Below are 23967 nucleotides of genomic sequence, written 5' to 3'. Positions count from 1 at the left end.
AGCATATATTACAGTAAAATAACACTAGCCAATGGCAGCATAAATAGACAATCACCAGCCTTCCAACAGACCACAGCATGATGGTTAAGATAGCACATCTTGTAACCTACTCCCTCCATCCCGAAAAACATGTCGCAAGCATAGTGTAATGTAAATTTTGCACAAAAACCCCTTGTATCTTCGAATGTTTTACAAACAAGTCCTTCCTTCTTCCTCCGCCCGATCTAGCTCCCGTGCATCGGGCCAAGGCCGTCGTCGACCGATTCGCCGCCTGCGCCGCCCAGGGCCAGCTCCTCCGCCGCCCGGTACCTTCTCCTCCGCCGCCCAGTACCTGCGCCACCGCCTCCCAGGACCTAAGCTGCCGTAATCCACTCCCGCCGTGATCCCCTCCGCCGCTGCCGCACAAGACATGCGCCACCAAGATCCGGTGGATCTCGTCCTCCTCAAGCTCCCGCCATCAAGATCCGGTGGATCTCGTCCTCCTCAAGCTCCCGAGCGCGCCTGGACCTCAAGCTCATCCTCCTGCTTATCCTGTTCCGCCAGGCTCGTGCTGCTGCTCCCCTGCTCGAGCTGTCGCCGGAGCTCCCCTGCTGCCCACCTGAGCGATGGTCACCGGTAATTTCCGCCGCCCATCCCCGCCGACGCCCACCAAATCGACGGTCCCTGGACTTTCCCCCGCCCACGCCTAAGCTCCGGCCGCCTGTTCTAGTCCTCCATGCCCAGCACCTCCTCTCCACGACTAGGCACCGCTCCTCCTCCAAGCCCAGGCGCTTCTCCTCCTCCACGCCCAGCACCTCACTGCTCGCCCAGCAGTAGATCCTCTACTTCTCACCTACAGATCAAGAGATCAGTTAAGCAGAGTATCAGCCGCAGATCAATTGATCAACACAGAGGACTATCATCTGTAGCAGAAGTATCTGTAGGAGCAGTATCTTCTGTAGGAGCAGTATCTTCTGTAGCAGCAATGTTATCTCGTTTTCCTCTATGTATGGTCATTGTCAGGAAAAAATATATTATATGTTCGATGTCTTCTTCGCCCCCCCTATCGTCAAATCCTGGCTCCGCCCCTGTATCAGCAGTATCTGTAGCAAGATCAAAGATCAAACTTTTTTTTACATCAGATCAAAGATCAAACTTGCCCGGTGCCTCTGCTCTTCAGGTACAACGATTTTATGACGTTTTAAAACATGAGCAAACTGAACATCATAACATGTTTCACTTAGGATGACCAATACTGTAAATTTCAGAAACTAAATTAGAACATGTTTTCCAAGATGTAGATATGCACAATACAGTCTGATCTGTATTTGAAATTAGAACTAGAAAACAAGATTAAAATTAGGAAACACCAATATACTGTCAAGTTATGTCGATGTTCCACTTGAGGCAAGGAACTGCACCCATTTTCACTACTACAATATGATAGCCAATGGACAAAAATGTGACTAATGGGCAACTTTTTGAAATCAAAACAAAAATGGACAGTAAACTGATAATGACAATAAACTGTAATTTGTTACAGAGATTTTCCTATTGAAAATATAACTGAATGGACAGAAAATGGGTGAAAAGATAACTGAAGGCTAGGCTAAAATGGACAGTAAACTGATAATGACTATTGCCAACAAGAGTAGGAAAATGCAAGCTTCTGAGATTTGTTACATAAATTTTCCTATTGAAAAGATAACTGAATTTTGTGTACTGAAAGTTTACAGTGTCCAGTGTAGGAAAGTTTACTGAAATTTGTGGAGTACACAAAGTGCTTTGAACTAAAAAAAATCATCAAAGTTCAAAGCCTAGCTGATTTGAACGGCTCATTCTCTGGGATCATCAATGTGCATTCAGGCTAATTCTTTGAACTTTGATCATCAATCCAAAGAATATATTTATTTGATTTTTTAATTTATTTGGAATTATTTGGATTTATTTAGATTTATTTGAATTGTTTAAATTAATCTGAATAATTTAGTCAAGGCCTTTGGATTAATTTGAATTTATTTGAATCTCACAATTTGGTCTAACTTAGATGATCTTGTCTACTTGGAGTACATAATCTACCGAGTAGTCATGTCCCAGTCATGCATCCATGCATCCAGTAGAAACATCTTGCATACATGATCAGGTGTCAAACTTTTAATCAAAATCTACTGAGTAGTTATTGTGCTCATCCAGTAGCAACATCTTGCATACATGATCAGTAGTCATGTCGCAGATTTCTATTTACACTGAATTTGTATATCACCAAGAGCTCTACTAGTTTCAGACTAGGTTTACACTGAATTATTTGACCAGTAGTCATGTGAACTCTCTGAATTTGTAAACACTTCCAGACTTGAGCATTCAGAGTTTGCAATTGCAAAAAAAAGGTCCCTTGTTCATGAACTTGTACTGTACACCATGCATTCAAGCAGAAAGAAACAAACAAGGTCTGAAGAAGAATGAATCCCTTCTCCATTAATTTTATTCAACATGATAAGTTCAGGTCATAAAAATCCATGATGTTGCATGAACAATTAGACAGTACACAGGGACAATTAACAGGACTACTCACGGAGACAATCACACATGATCAATTAACAGGATTAGTCCACGATATTCCTTACAGCTCCACAATCTGGAGATCAATTAACAGTATATACACACAACAAATAGCAACAGATGGATTGGAATTCTTTCTGAAGTAAAATTAACAGGAGTTGGACCACAAACAGCAGCAGATAAATTAACAGGATTACTCCATGATGCTTCACCAACAGAGGAGGGATGTGGACGGCTGACCTCCTGCAATTCCTCAATTTCACCGCCATCGTCGTCCTGGTGCCAGCTGTTGCCGCCAGCTAGGCAGGCCAGCACGGCGGATGCGGAGGCGCCCTTGTAGTTGTGGCCGCCCGCTCCAGGAGACGAGGCGGCGGAACGTTGGTCGGCTTCTACACCCTGGCATACGCAACGCCGACGAGCTCCGCCGCAGACGCCTCTCCATTGACCGTGCCGTGCAGCGCCACCACCCGCTGCCACTCATCTGGTCCCTTTTTCTCCTCCTGCTCTGCCCTATCTTGCCGGCGCCAGTGACCTTTTCCTCCTCCTGCTCTCCCCTCTCGACGGTGGCTGGGATTGGTGGTGGTAGTGGAGAATCGACGGGCAGCAAGCGCCGATTTTCCGGAAGGGGATGGGGAAAGCTTGGAAATTTAGGGATGCGGGAAAGGGGAGCGGGGGAGCTGCGCGGGGGAGCGGTGGAGCTGCACGGGATAGAGGTGGATCCGCGCGGCGGGGCGGTGTGCTTGAGCTACGCGAGGTCGCCGGTGTTGCGGGGGAGCTAGTGGAACTGAGCGAGCTGGCGGAGGAGACGATTGGACCGCGGGTTCGGTCGGATAAACCTGAAGGACTTTTTCACAAAAATACCGTTGCGACATGTTTTTCGGGACGGAGGGAGTATTTCTACAAAAAATACCAAATCCTGGACATAAAAATAGCAGCCAAGCTCTTTTATCCGAAATGCTGAAAGCCAGTGCAACAAAGTTCTGGCTAACCTTTTCAACAATAGCTGTATTGAAGTAGCAATCAGACACAAGACAGTGGTAGTGACCTAATTACTTGCCATTGTAGTGAACAATCAGACACAAAACTACGCTGAGCACCAAATCACAGTTAACATAAACAGGGGATAATAGAAGAATAATTCTAAAGCATAGAAGCTCCATTGTTCACAACATAAACATGATGTTCAAGATAGAATAATAACAAGTACCAAATGTTGATAGCACAAGCCCTACTTCCTCCGTCCAAATTGTTCAGCTCTACTATTAGTAGTGCGAAATGGTAACAAAGAACAAAAGACATGGCTCATATGGGATAGGATAGTCCAGGGGCACAACATCAATCAAACCAGGAGTCCAAAGCAGTAAGATGGAGCGCCGCATCTTACAGAACTATGATGAACGGAGGCTCCTTGTTCATGGCATCTTCTTCTTGCATCTCAAACAACGGAAGCGAAATCATGCTCTCTTGGAGGCGATGCATAGTGAGTGACAAACTGTTTGCAAACCGATTCAAGCTGCTTTCATGGTCTTGGCTTTCCACATTTCCTAAAAACAGACTCTCGATGTCACAATGCAACAGGCGGTCACCACCATGCTGGATCAACAGCTCACGCTCGTTGATCACAGCCATCATAGGGGCGAAATAAGCGTCCGCGAAATCAAGCGGAAGCGGCGGCGACACCTCCATCGCTCGCAGGTCAATCCGGTATCGAAATGCCCACGTCTCGGCGTCATAGTCCTGCAGCACCCAAATGTTCTGAGTGAGGCAGTCACCGGACGTGTGGCGCAAAGCAAGGTCGCCACCAAGATCGAACAGTGAAAAAACGCCGCCGTGGTTCATGTGCCGGAATGTCTCGGTTACGGTGTCCAACACCGTTATGCCGAGGCTCAGTTCCCAGTGCAGGGCACCACGATGGTGGACTGGTGGGAGGTCACAGGAAGCGGGATAACTCTGTAAAACTGTCGGCCATTGGATGCATCTTGGCTGGTCCGATCCCACCGGGAGGACGAAGTACCTGGTGCGCCTCGCCATGTGTGCCGAGAAAACCCAAAGCACCCGGTACTCTCGGGGGGATGCGTCGTGCTGGTAGAAGGCGACGACGTTGGGGGCCCTGAATCCTGGCCGCAGCGGAGGACGCGGCAGGGGAGCGCACTTGCGGGTGGCCGGGTTGCAGATGTAGAAGCTGGACTGCCGCGACAGGATGAGGAGGCCATCACAGAAAGCGATGTTGGAAACTGGATCGGGACTGTACCGGACGATGGGCCGTAGTATCTTCTGAGCTCTGGTGGCGGCGAGGCAGGAGATGCCCTCGTCGTGTTCGACGATGGGGAGCGACGGCTGGCGGCGGTGGTTGTCCAGGATGGACTTGTCGGTGGAAGTGGCGCCGCACCACGACTTGCGGACGGCGCGGCAGCGGAGCACGTCCTTGGGTGGCAGCCGGACCAGGATCTCGTCGACGACGAGCCACTCGGGCAGGTCCTCCAGCATGGTGTCCGGCATGCTGGCTGCTCCTCTCGCGGAAAAGATAGGGACAAGCAGACATTACTACTAGTACTTACAACGCATGACGATTGTGATAAAAGAAAAGATAATAATAGCAGACTGGGCGCAAGAGATCTGTTAAATAAACCGGATTAAGAGGAGAGAAAGGAATGGATTTGAAAGCGGGGAAGAACCAAGAGGATTTACCTTGGGGCAGACTCTGGCGGCCGGCCGGCGGCGATCTGAAAGCGGGGAAGAAGGCGCTGTTGGCGAAGCTGGGGAAGAAGGAGCCTTGGCAATGCTGTCGTGCGCAGCGCAGTAAAGGAGGAGGATGGGCGGCACGCTGTGTTGCAGCGGTCGATGGGACTGGACGACGAGCTGCGTAGCCTTTTCAGGTGCGCAGCCTAGTGCCTAGCTTGGTTGGAATCCGTGGAGAGAGGAGTTGCACTTTGACTGAATACCCCCTATACTAGAAGAGCACCTACAAAATTTTATTTTGCTAAGTAAATTGTGAACATGGTCTTCTGATGCATTCATCAACCGGTAAAGAACACTAGAAGAAAATTTACATCAGACCACCTTGCAACAACTATAATCACTTGAGCAAGGCAAAGACATGCCTCTATCATCGCTCCTTTCTCATCAGAGCCGAACAAACATTGTTGCAGTAGACAATCAAAAAGTCGTCGTGCTTAGGCCCCATAGGACCAGCGCAACAAAATAGCAACCACCGCCGATGAACAGAAATGTTAGATAGAAAGGATCCAACCTGTAGAGACACAGACGTCGACGAAAAAATACCGGATGCAGGCGGATCCACCAAGGACAAACACCGACCGGATCCCATGAGATCTGTCGTACGTGAGACACACCTCCACACGCCCTACGACGATGCTTGAAGCATGACCGGGACGGGGGCTTGGCGGGGAGAATCTTATTCCATCTTCAAAAAGTTGTCGCTGCCCCGTCTTCTTGAACATGGCACAAACCCTAACAGAACTCAAAAAAACACCTAAAACGGAAAACAGAGCCCTCCTGCTGGCAAGGGCTGGGATCCATCGCGCCTCCACTGTCTAAGGACCATAGGAGATGAGGCGGACCAGCGACGGCGGCGATGAGAGGCAGGGAAACCCTATATGGTCATAGTGAACAAGTTCCCATGATTTTTTAATGTATGGAAAACAGAAAAAAATAATAGTTGCCTCATCAAAACATTGGCTAGCTAAAATTTTGGTTGGCCAACATTATCAAGAAAACATCTTTGTGTGATGATCCTCAAAGCAAAATATTCATTGGTGGAAATCTTTGGAATGCCACCTTAGAGCATCCACTACAAGAAATATGCTCAATTGTGACCTTCTGGCAGTGACCGTGGAAGAAATCGTCATAAATCTATGACCATTTTGATCCAATTGGTCGTGGCCTGTTTAGGAGAGTCGAAACCATAAACCATAGTGACTATTTTGGTCAAAAAGGTCGTAATTGCCTTACACAAAATGGTCATAAGCAGACAACAGTGGTCGATAGCCTTATTTCTAGCTGATTACGACCAATCCAGATGGTCATGGTGTTGTAACATGGATGACTGGACGTCCACATCATCAATTTTACCTATGTGTCGTGTCATTTTGGCTTATGTGTCGGTTGTAGTGTCAGTTCGTCCATAGATTGACTTGTTGACTAAACTGGGTCTATATTTACAGACGGGGCCAACTAACACAGTACAAATGACATGTGGGACTCGTCCCACAAAGGTGAATAAAGCAGAAAAAGGCGAAAATTCACCTTGGTTCATAGGTGTATATGCACCCATTGTCTAAATATATATTTTAAAAAGTTAAAAAAATCAAGAAAAAATCCCGCGTGTAAATCCGGACACTATATGTGTGCGCACCAAGTTTCGATTAAAAATGACATTTTTTTGTTTTCTATAAAAAAGATAATTTTTGATGCTTGATTACAGCTATTCACAAGCCATTTTTAATCTTTTTTACACATGCAACAAAAATGCCCTTGTTCATCGAAATTTTGTGTGCGAACATAGGATGTTCAGATGTACACATGTGATTTTTTCTTTACATATTTATAATAGGTGTATCTACATCTAAGATCCAAAACGCCACTCTCAAAGAAAAAAAAGACTCGTCCTACAAAGGTGAATAAAGCAAAAAAGAAACCACACCGCGTGATTCGAATTAGCTACCAGTCGAGTTTCACTAAGGAGACAAACCACCACACCGTAACAAAGACACTGGTACATTCTCGCCCGTAACCTATTTAATGGGTAGTGTCGAGTGGGCTTGGGCCTTGGTGGGACAAGGGCACCTTTTTTCTTTTATATTTTTCGTCTGCCGAGTGGGCCAACTACTGGCCCGCGGCTCGTTTTTTGGTCTGTTTTTTGTTCGTTCATTATTTTTTACTTTTGTTTATTATTTATACTTCCAATTATTCTATATATATATATATATATATTGAAAAACAAACTTCACATAAAACATTTGAAAAAATGTTAACCAAGCATTTGAAAATCTTACATGTATATAAAGAAAATTATTACCATATGTACAAAAAATATACAATGTGTGTGGAAAAAGTTGATCATGTATTTAAAAATGTTAAAGAATTTTCTAGACATTTTATTGGATCGTCAGATGGTTGGGGTGGCATGGTGTGTTTGGCTAACAGATTGCATTGGAATTATATTCTTCATCGCCTAATGTTCTTGTTGCTGATAATAGGGCCTGTAGATAGAATTCATTTTCCTAGTGGTTACTTATGCTTATTGTGTCTCACGCTGAAAGAAAATGCGCAATAAGCTTGTTTGACTTTTTTGATGCTTGTAGTGTACTTGATCAGGGTAGTGCTGTTCCTGTGATCTTTCCTATCATTTGCTAGTGTGATGCTTCAAGATGAAACATTTTAAAACCCAAACTACTGTAAATAAGCGTTCTGCATCTTGAGGATTAAGTATTCATGATATGTCAATAGTGTAGGTGATCCTTACTGTTGCTAAATGCCATTGCTTGATATGATATAAGTATGAGCACTTAACCATTGTACAGCTGTTTGCATATTTTTTTTGTATTTTTTAATAAATGATGATAGTTTGCACAAGATGTATACATGTTAATTTTTTGACTTGAATCTGTCATGCCCTTGATTTTTTACTTAGCTTGACCAAGAACAGCAGCATCCTTGATGCTTACTAACCCCCACCTCGCTCTTGCTCTCTTAGACCTGAAGGAGCCCATATGGAAGGCACCTCCTCTCCGGACGGTGAGAGCGTCGAGGGGTCGTGGGTGCAGCTAATGGCTATGTCCGTGGCCATGCCTGCCATTACCCTCTCTACAAGGGCACAACCAGGAAGACGCTTAGCAACCAGATCGTCGTCCACTCCAAGTGGAGGGGACAACTCAAGCGATAGTAAGTTTCTAGTATTCTCTAATGTGTTGATGTGGCTTGTTTACCTCATCCTTGTTACACATGATTTCCTTATATGATTTCTGCTCGACGGATCTGATAGAGATGATTCGTTCAAAGTAGTATAGTATATGATTCCTGTTTTATTATAGTTTTTTTGTTTGTCCCGGTCCTCTGTTGCATGGCTGCTATTTTCCCTTTCCTAATCGCATTGCACATTCATTTTTGGTATTGGAAATGTGATAGTATACAGGCAATTTCAGTTGCTATAGTAGTCCAGCAGGCATTGCTTTGTCGTTGGACACTGGTAATTAAGAGAGGGCGTTGTATGCTCTTTGATTAATTGTCTAGTGATTGCCTGAAGCATCTATCTTCCCAGCTTTTAGAACGGAGAAACTCGTGTCATTTCATATATGATCTAAATGAAATGTCTAGGACTTACGGCAGTTTATTTGATACTGTATACTGTACTAAAGAAACAACATATGCGCTCCTAAAACGTACTAAGTTCTTCTCTGCTCCATGTTCCCATTTAAGCTACGTGCTCGATTTAAATTTCAACAATGGTTTGTTTCGCATTCTCACCTGTTTAGTAAACCTTGTGCCATGCTTATTTCATGTAGCTAACAGTAACTTGCCAAAAAATAATTAGCAAGATTTGTTCTGCTTGTCTGCTACAAAGTTTTCAAATAACTACTATTTAATTAGTAGCATGTAGTCTGGATATACAAAAGCATGTGTTGTCCAGCCCATGTAGCAATCACTGCTAGTCTGTATTGAGAAAACAGTGCACCGCGCTGTAGCTAGCCGCGTGCGGTAGCCGCCACATGAGACGCTGGTGTGCGTCGTGTGAAGTATAGATTTTCCCATCTTTTTTTAAATGTCATGTGTTGTATTAGTATTATGATGTTATCTTCTTAAATTGCTGCTACTAGGAAATCTATTCTTGAATAGTTTTCTTTTAAAGTTTCCTAGTCATTCTTTTTTTTAAATGTCAGGTGTTGTATTAGTATTATGATGTTATCTTCTTAAATTGCTGCTACTAGGAAATCTATTCTTGAATAGTTTTCTTATAAAGTTTCCTAGTCATTCAGAACCAACTACAATATATTGATGGACATAGTACTCTGCTCATGTGTACATCTTTCTTTAAATGTCAGGCTGACATGGAAAGTGCTATGGAACAAGAGGTACCAAAAGGTGGAGAACCAAAGAGTGATGCTGCTATTGTTGCTGACATTCTTACTAAAGAATGTCCCTCCAGCACATTCCTTCACTAGTTGTGTTGTTTTGGTTGGTGCCATCTTATGTTACTGGTTACTAGTGCACAATATGGACATGGCCATGTTATGAACATTGGTTTTGTTATTTTGTTTGGTGCATCTTATGAACCTGTGGTGTAAAGATAATGCTGGGCCTAAGTTATTGAAATCCTGGAGAATTATATTATTATTGTCATTATATTCTCCTGTGTTGGTTGACTGCCAAATTGTGAAATGTTTTTTTCTTTTTGAGATACTGTTGGTTGTTGTTGGTCACCCTTCAATAAGGGCTGGACTGAAAATACTAAATTGTGTTAGTGGGTTGGACCATTTCAAGGCCCTTTGACAGAAAAAAACAAAATGTTTTTGTTGGGTAGATAAAAGGGCTGGCCCAATTAATGATGGATTATATAAATTGGTTGCGCAACTCAGCCCAAGAACTGATCTATTGGGCTTGGCCCATGCTTGTTGCCGAAAGGTAAATTTAAAAGTGGGCTGAATTATTGGGCCCAGCCCATTAAAACAACTGATTTGGACCGATCCTACATGGCATCCATGTCATTGCATGTGCCACGTTGGCTCGGCCACATCAGATCCTACGTGGTGTAGGCTCATTAGTAATGACCATAATTTTGGTCAAAGATTTAACGACCTAAATTTTGGTCAAGGGTGGCCATGACGAAAATTCTGGAAAAGGTCACGTTTGTTCGTTCTTGACGGCCAACTGTTGACCTTCCGAATTTGGTCAAAAAAGGTCAATAAACGAAAGCAATGATGAATTAACGACAAAAATGGGGAGTCATAATTGGCCATATTTCTTGTAGTGATCTATAGCCGTGATGGGCAAAACTGACTGTCGGTGTCAAAACCGGCGGATCTCGGGTAGGGGGTCCCGAACTGCGCGTCTACGGCGGATGGTAACAGGAGGCGGGGGACACGATGTTTACCCAGGTTCGGGCCCTCTCGATGGAGGTAATACCCTACTTCCTGCTTGATTGATCTTGATGATATGAGTAATACAAGAGTTGATCTTTCACGAGATCGTAGAGGCTAAACCCTAGAAGCTAGCCTATGATTATGATTGTCGTTGTCCTACGGACTAAACCCTCCAGTTTATATAGACACCGGAGGGGGCTAGGGTTACACAAAGTCGGTTACAAGGGAGGAGATCTACATATCCGAATTGCCAAGCTTGCCTTCCACGCAAAGGAGAGTCTCACCCAGACACGGGACGAAGTCTTCAATCTTCTATCTTCATAGTCCAACAATCCGGCCAAAGTATATAGTCCGGATGTCCGAGGACCCCCTTATTCAGGTCTCCCTCAGTAGCCCCTGAACCAGGCTTTAATGACGATGAGTCCGGCGCGCATATTGTCTCCGGCATTGCAAGGCGGGTTCCTCCTCCCAATACTCCATAGAAGATCTTGAACACAAGGATCATGTCCGGCTTTGCAAAACAAATTCCACATACCTCCGTAGATAGTATAATATTCCACAAATCTAATCTGCTGACAACTTTTCATAACACGACATCCTGCCGTGGTCCGGTCATTACGAACCATTTTCCCAGCCTGCCACTGCACGTGTTGCGAGGCGGTTTTATTGGCACGTCTTGTCGAAGCAGAGATCGTGTTCCCCTTATCATGGGATTCTCATCAATAAGGGCGTGGGTAACCCAGCCGTGCTTGCTAGTATGACTCCTCGATTTTAGGCATGTTCCAAAACGGTCACGCGGAGAACGCTTGATATTCGCCCTCTTTATAAAGGGGCCAAGGCCTGTCCTTTTCTTCTCGCGCTCAATCCTTCCCTTCCCCCACCTCGAATTCCAACACCCAAGGCTCGGGCTAAGAACTTCGGACCTTCAATCATGTCCGGATCCAACCTTCAAGGCCGGTGTATGGCCTCATCTGTCACAGAGGAGGACATCAAGAAGCTAAGAGAAGCCAGGTATCTGACCGCCGAAATCTCGCACAGGCTGCCTGCTCAAGGGCAGGTCATCCCCACTCCAGAACCCAACGAGAGTGCCGTATTTGTTTCCCACTTCCTCCGAGGGCTAGGCTTTAGTCTTGATCCCTTTGTTAGAGGGCTTATGTTCTATTACGGGCTCGATTTCCATGATCTCGCTCCAGATTCCATCATTCACATCTCGTCGTTTATCGTCGTGTGTGAGGCCTTCCTCCGCATTACCCCACACTTCGGCTTATGGCTTAAGACCTTCAATGTGAAGCCGAAGATGATCAATGGGCGACACGCAGAATGCAGAGGTGCCATAATAAGCAAAGGCGCCGATGCTCCATGGCCAAAGGGTTCCTTCCCGGAGATGTCCAACTTATGGCAGCGGGAGTGGTTTTACATCACAGCTCCCCGAAGTACTAAGTGGGTAGTTGCCCCCACCTTCCGTTCGGCCCCCCGCCACAACTGGCATCATGGGTCAACAAGGGGCTGGACTGGGGGCCAATTAATGACGTGCCGACATTGCAGAGTCGCATCCGAGATCTCCTCAAGAGAGATGTCAGCCTTGTTAAGGTAATGCAAGTCATGCTAGTTCATCGGGTCCTGCCATGCCAATGTCGACCTCTCCATATGTGGGAGTTCAACCCGGAAGGACCACGAACTATTCAGGAATTCTTAGGCGTGACGCTCGAAGAGATGTATGGATTGTTCTTCGGATCACAAATAAAGAGCCCGGACACCACCAAGGATGCGGGTCTAAACTGCAATCGTCCAGATACCCACATAAGTAATTCTGCGACTGAACATGCTGTCTTTTCATTTGTCACAACATCATTCTGAAAAAATCGCTCTTGGCCAAGATTGGATAAGAAAGGCGAAGATGATCAGGTGTTCGCCCCCCCTTCCCGAAGGCTCACCGGATCCTGTACTAGCCAGGATGCTTGAGCACGCACCTTATCAACTGCCATCAGGGGAAGATAAAGGGAGGAATAAAGAAGCTGAAAGCGGGCCTCACGCATTACTCATCCAAACCGGGGGAATTAGTGTCTCCGCGAAGGAGGATAATCAGGGAGAAGAATCTAAAATCCCCTCTCCCCAAGGAAGGAAAAGGACCGCCTCTGAAGACTTGGAAACGAGGGTTTCCAAACAAGGGAAAAAACCTTCGCCAGGGGGCCCTGCCCCGGAGGGCATCCTTACCGCACCGTGCCCGCAAGGGGGTCAGCCTTCCACCGAGCTGTAAGTGAACAAGAGTACTTTTGGCAGATATATCCTGCTTTATCTCCGAGGACAATAACCGAGACATATGTCTTGCAGTCCGGATCGTAGCCCTTCTCGACAGAGTTCGTCTTCGGGGGATCTTCTTCCGGAGATGATGGAGAGCGAAACGCCTCCCCCTGTCTCCCCGCCTCATGGGGCGGATGACCCTGAGGTGTCGTCACAGAGGATTTTTCCCGATCCGCCACGGCCAGAAGGTAACCCTTCGGCCACCCGAAGTCCGGAGTATTCGGCTCCTAAGGAGAGCAACAAAAAGAGTCCGGGACTGTCCGGTGCACAACCGGACGCACTGGTGGGTCTTCTGGAGCAAGTGGCTATCTCAGGGGCGCATCGTACTTTAATGGGTACGGTGGTTGAGAGGATTTCATCCTCCAAAAGTGGGTTGCATGAAGCTTTTACGAGCCTGCTAAGAGGTTTTGAAGTACGCAAAGTAATATATATTTTTGACGGTACCGCACACGCTAGGTGTGCCCTATACCGATAGTAGCCCCTGAGACTCTGGTTGCTCTCTAGAGGCGGCAAACAGAGGATCATAGTCCCAGGTAATGATCATGCTGCCTTCGTGTGCAGGCGGCTGAGGGTCCGGTGGCTGGCCGGACTGCTGAGTTTGCCGAACTGAGGCGGCAGCTTGACGCGGCAGATGCGGACATCGCGCTTGTGAACAAGCGGCTTGACGAGGCACAAGGTATGTATTTTCAGGTGATCAACGAATATTAAGAGGAGCATGATGCTAGTATCTATAATATGTTGTGACTACAGATGGAGCTGCCGCTGTGGAGACCCTTCGGGCGGAGCTTGCCCAAGCCAAGGAACAAACCAGGAGAAGTGATGCGACCGCCCTAAAGGCGGCCGAAGAGTTAAGAGCCAAACAGGCTGCTCATCGCCAGAGTGAAGATAAAATGGCCAAGATGGCTGTTGAGATGAAAGATGCCGCTGGCCGGTATGAGCTTCTTGAAAAGGAAAGCCAAGCGAAAGCGGCGGACCTAAAGAAAGCCATGGAAGCAGCCAAGGAAACCCGCTCGAAAATCAGAGCGGCGAAGGAGGAGCTCCGTCAAGCCGGAGATATCACGGCTGGGAAGCCCTTTTTGCTGCGGACAAAGTTCAGAGATCCAAAGTATGCCCCTCTAGATCAATTATGGAGTGCCGTAGACGTGTACTTGGACTTGGCAACGAGTGCTACTGATGCGACTGAGTTTTTCAAAGATCAGAAAGATCATGAAGTGGAAAAGTTGTTCTGGTCGCAGTTCAGTGCTCCAACGCGTCCGCTGCTTTTAAATGAACAAATGGCCGAGTGGGCTGAGCTCCATAGGTTGTCCGGACTTCCCATGAGGTCTGTCGTGGATCATCTTTGGCCGGAAGGACCAAGGCCGAATAGTTATTTTGGTTTAGTGCAACGATTCCTTGGTGCTGTGCCGCATATTGACGCTATAGAGAGGTCGGCGTGCATAGAGGGTGCGCGGATGACTCTTGCCCGTGTTAAGACATACTGGGCAGAGATGGAGGCCACCGCTATTGCAACCCAGGGTCCGGCCGTAGGCCAGGTCTTGGCCGAGCACTATTTTGAAGAAGTCCTAGAAGGCGCTCGTTTAATAGAGGCTCAGTGCTCGAAGAGTATCATGTTCGAGTGACATGTATCCCAATTGTAAAAACAATGCTATTTGGATTATAAAGGCCGTGTTTATACTTTTGCCTAAAAGTATTATGATGCCTCCTGTGCGGTCGTTTATGTATGTATATAACCTGAAAATTTGCAGTCGTCGGCTTTAGCCCCCATGCATATAATGCGGAGGTGTTCGGAACAACGCGTATTCACACTTGATCCAACGTATTCGTCCATTAATGAGGTGATAGCGCGGCGAACAAGGCAATCGGGCTATATTGCTTTAACACTTTCACTTAGCCATAGGATTTTGACGGTGGGGCTACTATATAGCCCCTGGTACTTTCACGCTCATCCGAATACGGTGCACGTACATACATGACCGGGAAACCGATCCTTCGTTAATGCGGAGGAATCGCGAAGATTCCGCTGAGTCATCGAGTGGTTGACCAGTCTCGCGCTTTATCATGACAGTCAGTTCTCGGCTTTCTCTACTGAGGTGCTCATCCAGATGAACCAGGACACGATCGCAGCAGTTCTGCCGGTGCCACCTTAGCCGATAGAGCGGAACGTAAGGTAGTAAAACATGGGGGCCGGGCAAACCCAACTATTGACCAAAGACATGATTCGGAGCTGATGCATATAAGGCCAAACTCGCGACGCCGAACACTCCCTAAGGTATTCGGACTTTACAACATATACTGGGCTGAGTAACGCCCTCAATAATGAGACCTGAATTTCCAGGTACGTGCATTAGTCTGACGTGACTAAATGCCAATAACGCCAACATCCCTCTCGGTTGTGTTGAGTATCCGGAGGGTATGAAGCAACAAGAGACAGTAAAAAAGGTTTACACAGGGTCTTAATCTAAAAAGAAACCTTTGAGCGGGGCCCTGCTGCACGTCTGCGCCTGTGTCTCCGTTGTGCCGTATCCTGGAAGGGTGTAGCACTATTATCATCTGTAAAAGAGAAAAACCCATGTGAAAGTCTTCGTGCGAAAAAATTGGTTATTCTTAATGAACCATTAAAATGTAATCTAAATAGGGCCAAGCAGAACTATAGTCCTTTTTACATGCGGGAAGCCCCTAGTACCACCTATGGGGGTATATCCATCGACCCAATCTCAGGTTTATCTAAGTTGTTACAGCTAGGGGTGCGCCGGACTCGTCTATCCGTGTTTCGTGGCCCTGGCGACTGATAACCCACAAGTATAAGGGATCGCAACCGTTTTTGAGGGCAGAGTATTCAACCCAAATTTGTTGATTCGACACAAGGCGAGCCAAAGAATATTCTCAAGTATTAGCAGTTGAGTTGTCAATTCAACCACACTTGGATAACTTAGTATCTGCAACAAAGTGTTTAGTAGCAAGTAATATGATAGTAGTGGTAACGGTAACAAAAGTAACGGTAGCAAAAGTGATATTTTTGGTGTTTTTGTAGTGATTGTAACAGTAGCAACGGAAAAGTAAATAGGCGAGAACCAATATAGGAAAAGCTCGTAGGCATTGGATCGGTGATGGATAATTATGCCGGATGCAGTTCATCATGTAACAATCATAACATAGGGTGACACAGAACTAGCTCCAATTCATCAATGTAATGTAGGCATGTATTCCGAATATAGTCATACATGCTTATGGAAAAAAACTTCATGACATCTTTTGTCCTACCCTCCCGTGGCGGCGGGGTCCTAATGGAAACTAAAGGATATTAAGGCCTCCTTTTAATAGAGAACCGAAACAAAGCATTAGCTCATAGTGAATACATGAACTCCTCAAACTATGGTCATCACCGGGAGTGGTCCCGATTATTGTCAATTTGGGGTTGCCGGATCATAACACATAGTAGGTGACTATAGACTTGCAAGATAGGATCAAGAACACACATATATTCGTGAAAACATAATAGGTTCAGATCTGAAATCATGGTACTCGGGCCCTAGTGACAAGCATTAAGCATATCAAAGTCATAGCAACATCAATCTCAGAACATAGTGGATACTAGGGATCAAACCCTAACAAAACTAACTCGATTACATGATAGATCTCATCCAACCCATCACCGTCCAGCAAGCCTACGATGGAATTACTCACGCACGATGGTGAGCATCATGAAATTGGTGATGGAGGATGGTTGATGCTGACGACGGCAATCCCCCTCTCCGGAGCCCCGAACGGACTCCAGATCAGCCCTCCCAAGAGGTTTTAGGGCTTGGTGGCGGTTCCGTATCGTAAAACGCAATGATGTCTTCTCCTTGATTTTTTTCTCTCCGAAAGCAAATATATAGAGTTGGAGTTGGCGTCGGAGGAGCTCCAGGGGGCCCACGAGGTAGGGGGGCGCGCCTAGGGGGGAGGGCGTGCCCCCACCCTCGTGGACAGGGTGTGCCCCCCTGGTCTTCATCTTTGTCAAGGATTTTTTATTATTTCTGAAAAGACGTTCCGTGGAGTTTCAGGTCGTTCCGAGAACTTTTGTTTCTGCACATAAATAACACCATGGAAAGTCTGCTGAAAACAGCGTCAGTCCGGGTTAGTTCCATTCAAATCATGCAAGTTAGAGTCCAAAACAAGGGCAAAAGTGTTTGGAAAAGTAGATACGACGGGGTCGTATCAACTCCCCCAAGCTTAAACCTTTGCTTGTCCTCAAGCAATTCAGTTGATAAACTGAAAGTGATAAAGAAAAACTTTTACAAACTCTGTTTGCTCTTGTTGTTGTAAATATGTAAAGCCAACATTCAAGTTTTCAGCAAAGATTATGACTAACCATATTTGCAATAACTCTCAGGTCTCATGTTTACTCACATCAATAGCATAATCAACTAGCGAGCAATAATAATAAATCTCGGATGACAACACTTTCTCAAAACAATCATGATATAATATAATAAGATGATATCTTGCTAGCCCTTTCTGAGACCGCAAAACATAAATGCAGAGCACCTTTAAAGATTAAGGACTGACTAGACATTGTAATGCATGGTAAAAGAGATCTAGTCATAGTCATACCCAATATAAATTAATAGTAATGAATGCAAATGACAGTTGCGCTCTCCAGCTAGTGCTTCTAATAAGAGGGTGATGACTCAACATAAAAGTAAATAGATAGGCCCTTCGCAGAGGGAAGCAGGGATTTGTAGAGGTGCCAGAGCTCGGTTTTGAAATAGAGGTAAATAATATTTTGAGCGACATACTTTCATTGTCAACATTACAACTAAGAGATGGCGATATCTTCAATGCTACACACATTATAGGCAGTTCCCAAACAGAATGGTAAAGTTTATACTCCCCCTCCACCAACAAGCATCAATCCATGACTTGCTCGAAACAACGAGTGTCTCCAACTAGCAACAGTCCCGGGGGAGTTTTGTTTGCAATTATTTTGATTTAGTTTGCATAAAGCATGGGACTGGGCATCCCGAAGACTAGCCATTTTCTTGTGAATATCGTGAAGGCTATGTTGATTTGTTTCAACTACATGTGTGAACATGTGCCAAGTCGAGTCACTTAAATCATTCAAAGGAGGATACCACCCCACTATACCACATCACAACCATTTTAATAGCATGTTGGCACGCAATGTAAACCACTATAACTCATAGCTAATCAAGCATGGCACGAGCAACTATGATCTCTAATTGTCATTGCAAACATGTTTATTCATAATAAGCTGAATCAGGAACGATGAGCTCATCATATTTACAAAAACAAGAGAGGTCGAGTTCATACAAGCTTTTTTCATCTCAGTCAATCCATCATATATCATCATAATTGCCTTTCACTTGCATGACCGAACGACGTGAATAATAATAAGAGTGCACGTGCATTGGACTAAGCTGGAATCTGTGAGCATTCAATAAACAGGAGAAGGCAAGGCAATATGGGCTCTTGGTTAAATCAACAATAATCCATATAAGAGCCACTTCAACAATTTAATCATGGTCTTCTCCTATCAACCCCCAAAGAAAAGAAAAGAAATAAAACTATTTACACGGGAAAGCTCCCAACAAGGAAAAGAAGAACGGAAAATATTTTTGGGTTTTCTTCTTAATTATTACTACTACAGCAAGAAAAGTAAACTACTACTAATTTTTTGTTTTTTCTTAAAGTTTAACAAACACACAAGAAGAAAGCAAGAAAAATAAAATAAACTAGCATGGATATTATAGTGAAAGAGTATGAGCACCGACATCTAGCAATGAGTGTGTGTAAACATAAATGTAATGTCGGTGGGAAGTACGTACTCCCCCAAGCTTAGGCTTTTGGCCTAAGTTGGTTCATTGCCAGGGATGGCCTGGCGGATATCCGTAGGTGTAGTTGGGATCGTACTGCGATGTGGCGTTTATCGCCTCCTGAGCTGCAGCGTGGCGGCGAGCTGCCTCCGCCCTCCTCTTGTACTCATCTGCCTCCTCTCTGGTAATAATATATCTTCCTTTTGCCTGATAATCAAAGAAGGTAGGAGCAGGGAGAGTAATACGGACAGCACACTGTTTATCAAAGATTAGTCGGTACTGGAGAGGTGATTCATTCCTCTCGACAAACTGGTGGTAGACCATAGAATTAAATCCTAAATAGGTTGGAGGCAACTCCATATCATCCTCATGAACATCCACATCAAGAGAATCAGCTAAACGGGTTGCATATATATTCCTCCAAAGAAATCTCCACTAAATCTATTATGATGCAACCTACGTGCAACAATGGCTCCCATATTATAAGATTGGTCTCCTCACACAGCACTCCTAAGAATACTGAGGTCAAGCACACACATATGACATGCTTCATCCTTACCATTTATGCACCTACCTATGAAGAGAGCAAAATAATGTATAGCAGGAAAGTGAATTCTCCCTATGGTAGCTTGTGCTATATCTCTAGATTCCCCTACAGTTATACCAGCAAGAAAGTCTCTAAATTCAGATTTATGGGGATCACTAGCACTACCCCATTGTGGAAGTTTGCAAGCAGAAGTAAAATCTTCTAAGTCCATGGTATAAGATTTTTCATAAAGATCAAACATGACAGTTGGATAGTTACGTGAAAATGAAAATTCAAATCTCCTCACAAATGAACTAGTGAGATGATGGTACTGGGGGCATTTGTCTACCTCAAAGCTCACAAGATCGGCGTTACGCAAATATGCGTTAAATTCCTCTTTGATTCCCGCTCGATCCATAAAATTTTCTGAAGGCCACTCACAAGGCCGCGCAGGAGCGTCTCTTGGTGGCTCGTCATCAGCATCACGCATTGCAAGCCTGGGTCCTTGCTTCCTTGAAGAACCACCTTGGAACATTTTCCTAAGCATATTTCTTCCTCTGAAAAATTTCTGAAATTTTTAGTAACTTCAAACAAAAGTGAACCAAGCTCAACAAAATTGATAGCAACTACTCCTACAAGTGCCTAGAGGATATATCATGCATTAGAACTACTTGGAACCATATAAATTTGACATGCAAGCCCAAGAACATGGTCACCCATGCAGGACAATTTTGCAATGAATAAAGCACTAGAACAAAAACTAATTGGACCAATGGAGGAGTCACATACCAAGGAACAATCTCCCCAAGCAGTTTTGTGAGAGGTGCTTTGAGCAAGGAGATCGAAAATCGCAGCAAAGTGAGCTAGAACTCGTGCTTGAGCTAGATATTCGTGTTTGTGGGAGGAAGAAGGAGTGTATGGGTGCAGGAATAACTGGAGGAGGGCCACCGTGGGCCCACGAGGCAGGGGGGCGCGCCCTGGGGGTAGGGCACGCCCTCCACCCTCGTGCCCAGGTGGTTGACCCCTCTGCTACGTTCTCAGTTCCATAAATCCTCAAATATTCTAGAAAAAATCATATTTCATTTTCAGGGCATTTGGAGAACTTTTATTTTCGGGGTATTTTTATATTGCACGAATAAATCAGAAAACAGAAAGAAAAATACTATTTTTACATTATTTCAACTAAATAACAGAAAGTAGAAAGAGGGTACAGAAGGTTGTGCCTTCTAGTTTCATCCATCTCATGCTCATCAAAAGGAATCCACTAACAAGGTTGATCAAGTCTTGTTAACAAACTCATTCCGAATAACATGGAACCGTAGAAATTTCGAATAACACTATGTTACCTCAACGGGGATATGCACATCTCCAACAATAAGAATATCATATTTCTTCTTAGCTGTAGGAAGAGGAAATTCAAAACCTCCAAAAATAATTGATGGAATTTTTCCAATAGAATTGATACTATGAACTTGAGGTTGTTTCCTCGGAAAGTGTACCATGTGCTCATTACCATTAACATGAAAAGTGACATTGCCTTTGTTGCAATCAATAACAGCCCCTGCGGTATTCAAAAAAGGTCTTCTAAGAATAATAGACATACTATCGTCCTCGGGAATATCAAGAATAACAAAGTCTGTTGCAACCACAACAGGCACATCCTCACAAATACCAACAGGTATAGCAGTTGATTTATCAGCCATTTGCAAAGATATTTCAGTAGGTGTCAACTTATTCAAATCAAGTCTATGATATAAAGAGAGAGGCATAACACTAACACCGGCTCCAAGATCACATAAAGCAGTTTTTACATAGTTTCTTTTAATGGAGCATGGTATAGTAGGTACTCCTGGATCTCCAAGTTTCTTTGATATTCCACCCTTAAAAGTATAATTCGCAAGCATGGTGGAAATTTCTGCTTCCGGTATCTTTCTTTTATTTGTAACAATATCTTTCATATACTTAGCATAAGGATTCATTTTGAGCATATCAGTCAATCGCATATGCAAAAAGATAGGTCTAATCATTTCAGCAAAGCGCTCAAAATCCTCATCATCCTTTTTCTTGGATGGTTTGGGAGGAAAAGGCATGGGTTTCTGAACCCATGGTTCTCTTTCTTTACCATGTTTCCTAGCAACAAAGTCTCTCTTATCATAACGTTGATTCTTTGATTGTGGGTTATCAAGATCAACAGCAGGTTCAGTTTCTACATCATTATCATTGCTAAGTTGAGCATCATCATGAACATCACCATTAACATTTTCACTAGGTTCATGTTCATTACCAGATTGTGTTTCAGCATCAGACATAGAGATATCATTTGGATTCTCAGGTGACTCAGCAATAGGTTCACTAGAAGTTTGCAAAGTCTTATCATTTTTCTTTTTCTTCCTTCTAGAAGAACTAGGCACATCACTATTATTTCTCTGAGAATCTTGCTCAGTTCTCTTAGGGTGGCCTTTAGGATACAAAGGTTCCTGAGTCATTCTACCAGTTCTAGTAGCCACTCTAACAGCATAATCATTTTTCTTACTATTCATTTCATTGAGCAAATCATTTTGAGCCTTAAGTACTTGTTCTACTTGAGTGGTAACCATAGAAGCATGTTTGCTAATGAGTTCAAGTTCACCTCTAACATTAGCCATATAATCACCCAAGTGTTTAAGCATATCGGAATTGTATTTCAATTGTCTACCAAAATAAGCATTAAAATTTTCTTGTTTGACAATAAAATTATCAAACTCATCCAAGCATTGGCTAGCAATTTTAGTAGGAGGGATTTCAGCTCTATCATATCTATAGAGAGAATTTACCTTTACTACATGTGTCGGGTTATCAAGACTAGGAGGTTCTTCAATAGGTAATGGATTAAGATCATATGTTTCTTCAACAGACGGTAAATTAAGACCATGTATTTCTTCAATAGGAGGTAAATTCTTAACATCTTCAGCTTTAATACCTTTTTCTTTCATAGATTTCTTTGCCTCTTGCATATCTTCGGGACTGAGAAATAGAACACCTCTCTTCTTCGGAGTTGGTTTAGGAATAGGCTCAGTAATTGGCTCTGGAGCTGGCTTAGAAAGTGTCCAATTATTTTCATTTGTCAACATATTATTCAATAGAATTTCAGCTCCATCCGGTGTTCTTTCCCTGAAAACAGAACCAACACAACTATCCAGGTAATCTCTGGAAGCATCGGTTAGTCCATTATAAAAGATATCAAGTATTTCATTTTTCTTAAGAGGATGATCAGGCAAAGCATTAAGTAACTTGAGAAGCCTCCCCCAAGCTTGTGGAAGACTCTCTTCTTGCACAAAGTTGTATATTTCCCTCAAAGCAGCTTGTTTCTTATGAGCAGGGAAATATTTAGCAGAGAAGTAATAAATCATATCCTGGGGACTATGCACACAACCAGGATCAATAGAATTAAACCATATCTTAGCATCACCCTTTAATGAGAAAGGAAATATTTTAAGGATATAAAAGTAGCGAGATCTCTCATCATTAGTGAACAGGGTGGCTATATCATTTAATTTAGTAAGATGTGCCACAACAGTTTCAGATTCATAGCCATGAAAAGGATCAGATTCAACCAAAGTAATTATATCAGGATCAACAGAGAAGTCATAATCCTTATCGGCAACACAAATAGGTGAAGTAGCAAATGCAGGGTTAGGTTTCATTCTATCTTTAAGAGATTGCTTATTCCATTTAACTAATAGCCTCTTGAGATCATATCTATCTTTGCAAGCTAAAATGGCTGCAGAAGCTTCCATATCAAAAACATAACCCTCAAGAATAACATGCATATCTTCATCATCACTTTCATCATTATAATCAGTTTCAATAATTTCTTTCTCTCTAGCCAGCAATTTGTTCATCAAGAAATTCACTAAGGGGCACAGTAGTATCAAGCATAGAAGTAGTTTCATCATAAGTATCATGCATAGCAGAAGTGGCATCATTAATAACATGCGACATATCAGAACGAATAGAAAAAGCAGGTTTAGGTGTCGCAAACTTACTCAAAACAGAAGGTGAATCAAGTGCAGAGCTAGATGGCAGTTCCTTACCTCCCCTCGTAGTTGAGGGATAAATTGTTGTCTTAGCGTCTTTCAAGTTCTTCATAGTGACCGGCAGATATAAATCCCAAGTGACTCAAAGAATAGAGCTATGCTCCTCGGCAATGGTGCCAGAAAATAGTCTTGGTAACCCACAAGCATAGGGGATCGCAACAGTTTTCGAGGGTAGAGTATTCAACCAAAATTTGTTGATTCGACACAAGGGGAGCCAAAGAATATTCTCAAGTATCAGCAGTTGAGTTGTCAATTCAACCACACCTGGATAACTTAGTATCTGCAGCAAAGTGTTTAGTAGCAAGTAATATGATAGTAGTGGTAACGGTAATAAAAGTAACGGTAGCAAAAGTGATATTTTTGGTGTTTTTGTAGTGATTGTAACAGTAGCAACGGAAAAGTAAATAAGCGAGAACCAATATAGGAAAAGCTCGTAGGCATTGGATCGGTGATGGTTAATTATGCCGGATGTGGTTCATCATGTAACAATCATAACATAGGGTGACACAGAACTAGCTCCAATTCATCAATGTAATGTAGGCATGTATTCCGAATATAGTCATACATGCTTATGGAAAAGAACTTGCATGACATCTTTTGTCCTACCCTCC

General features: G+C 43.9%; 1 protein-coding gene across 1 annotated transcript; it reads right to left on the bottom strand.

Annotated features, from left to right (window-relative positions):
* Window positions 1–3662: 3662 nt before the first annotated feature.
* Window positions 3663–5374, bottom strand: LOC123068174 (uncharacterized). Its single transcript, XM_044490655.1, has 2 exons — window positions 5227–5374; window positions 3663–5042 (listed from the first exon to the last, which is right to left on the bottom strand). Exon 2 carries the CDS (start codon window positions 5035–5037, stop codon window positions 3919–3921), a length of 1119 nt encoding a protein of 372 aa, XP_044346590.1. The 5' UTR covers window positions 5038–5042; window positions 5227–5374; the 3' UTR covers window positions 3663–3918.
* Window positions 5375–23967: the final 18593 nt, after the last annotated feature.

This window comes from Triticum aestivum, chromosome 3B (genome assembly GCF_018294505.1).
Source record: "Triticum aestivum cultivar Chinese Spring chromosome 3B, IWGSC CS RefSeq v2.1, whole genome shotgun sequence".
In the NCBI taxonomy this organism is placed as follows: Eukaryota; Viridiplantae; Streptophyta; class Magnoliopsida; order Poales; family Poaceae; genus Triticum; species Triticum aestivum.
Note: the sequence above shows the minus strand (reverse complement) of the source record. Positions and strands in the feature narration are given on the sequence as shown.

Bases quoted from the DNA above. Each gene is read 5' to 3' on its own strand.
- LOC123068174 (XM_044490655.1), bottom strand. From the start codon at position 5,037: ATGCCGGACACCATGCTGGAGGACCTGCCCGAGTGGCTCGTCGTCGAC.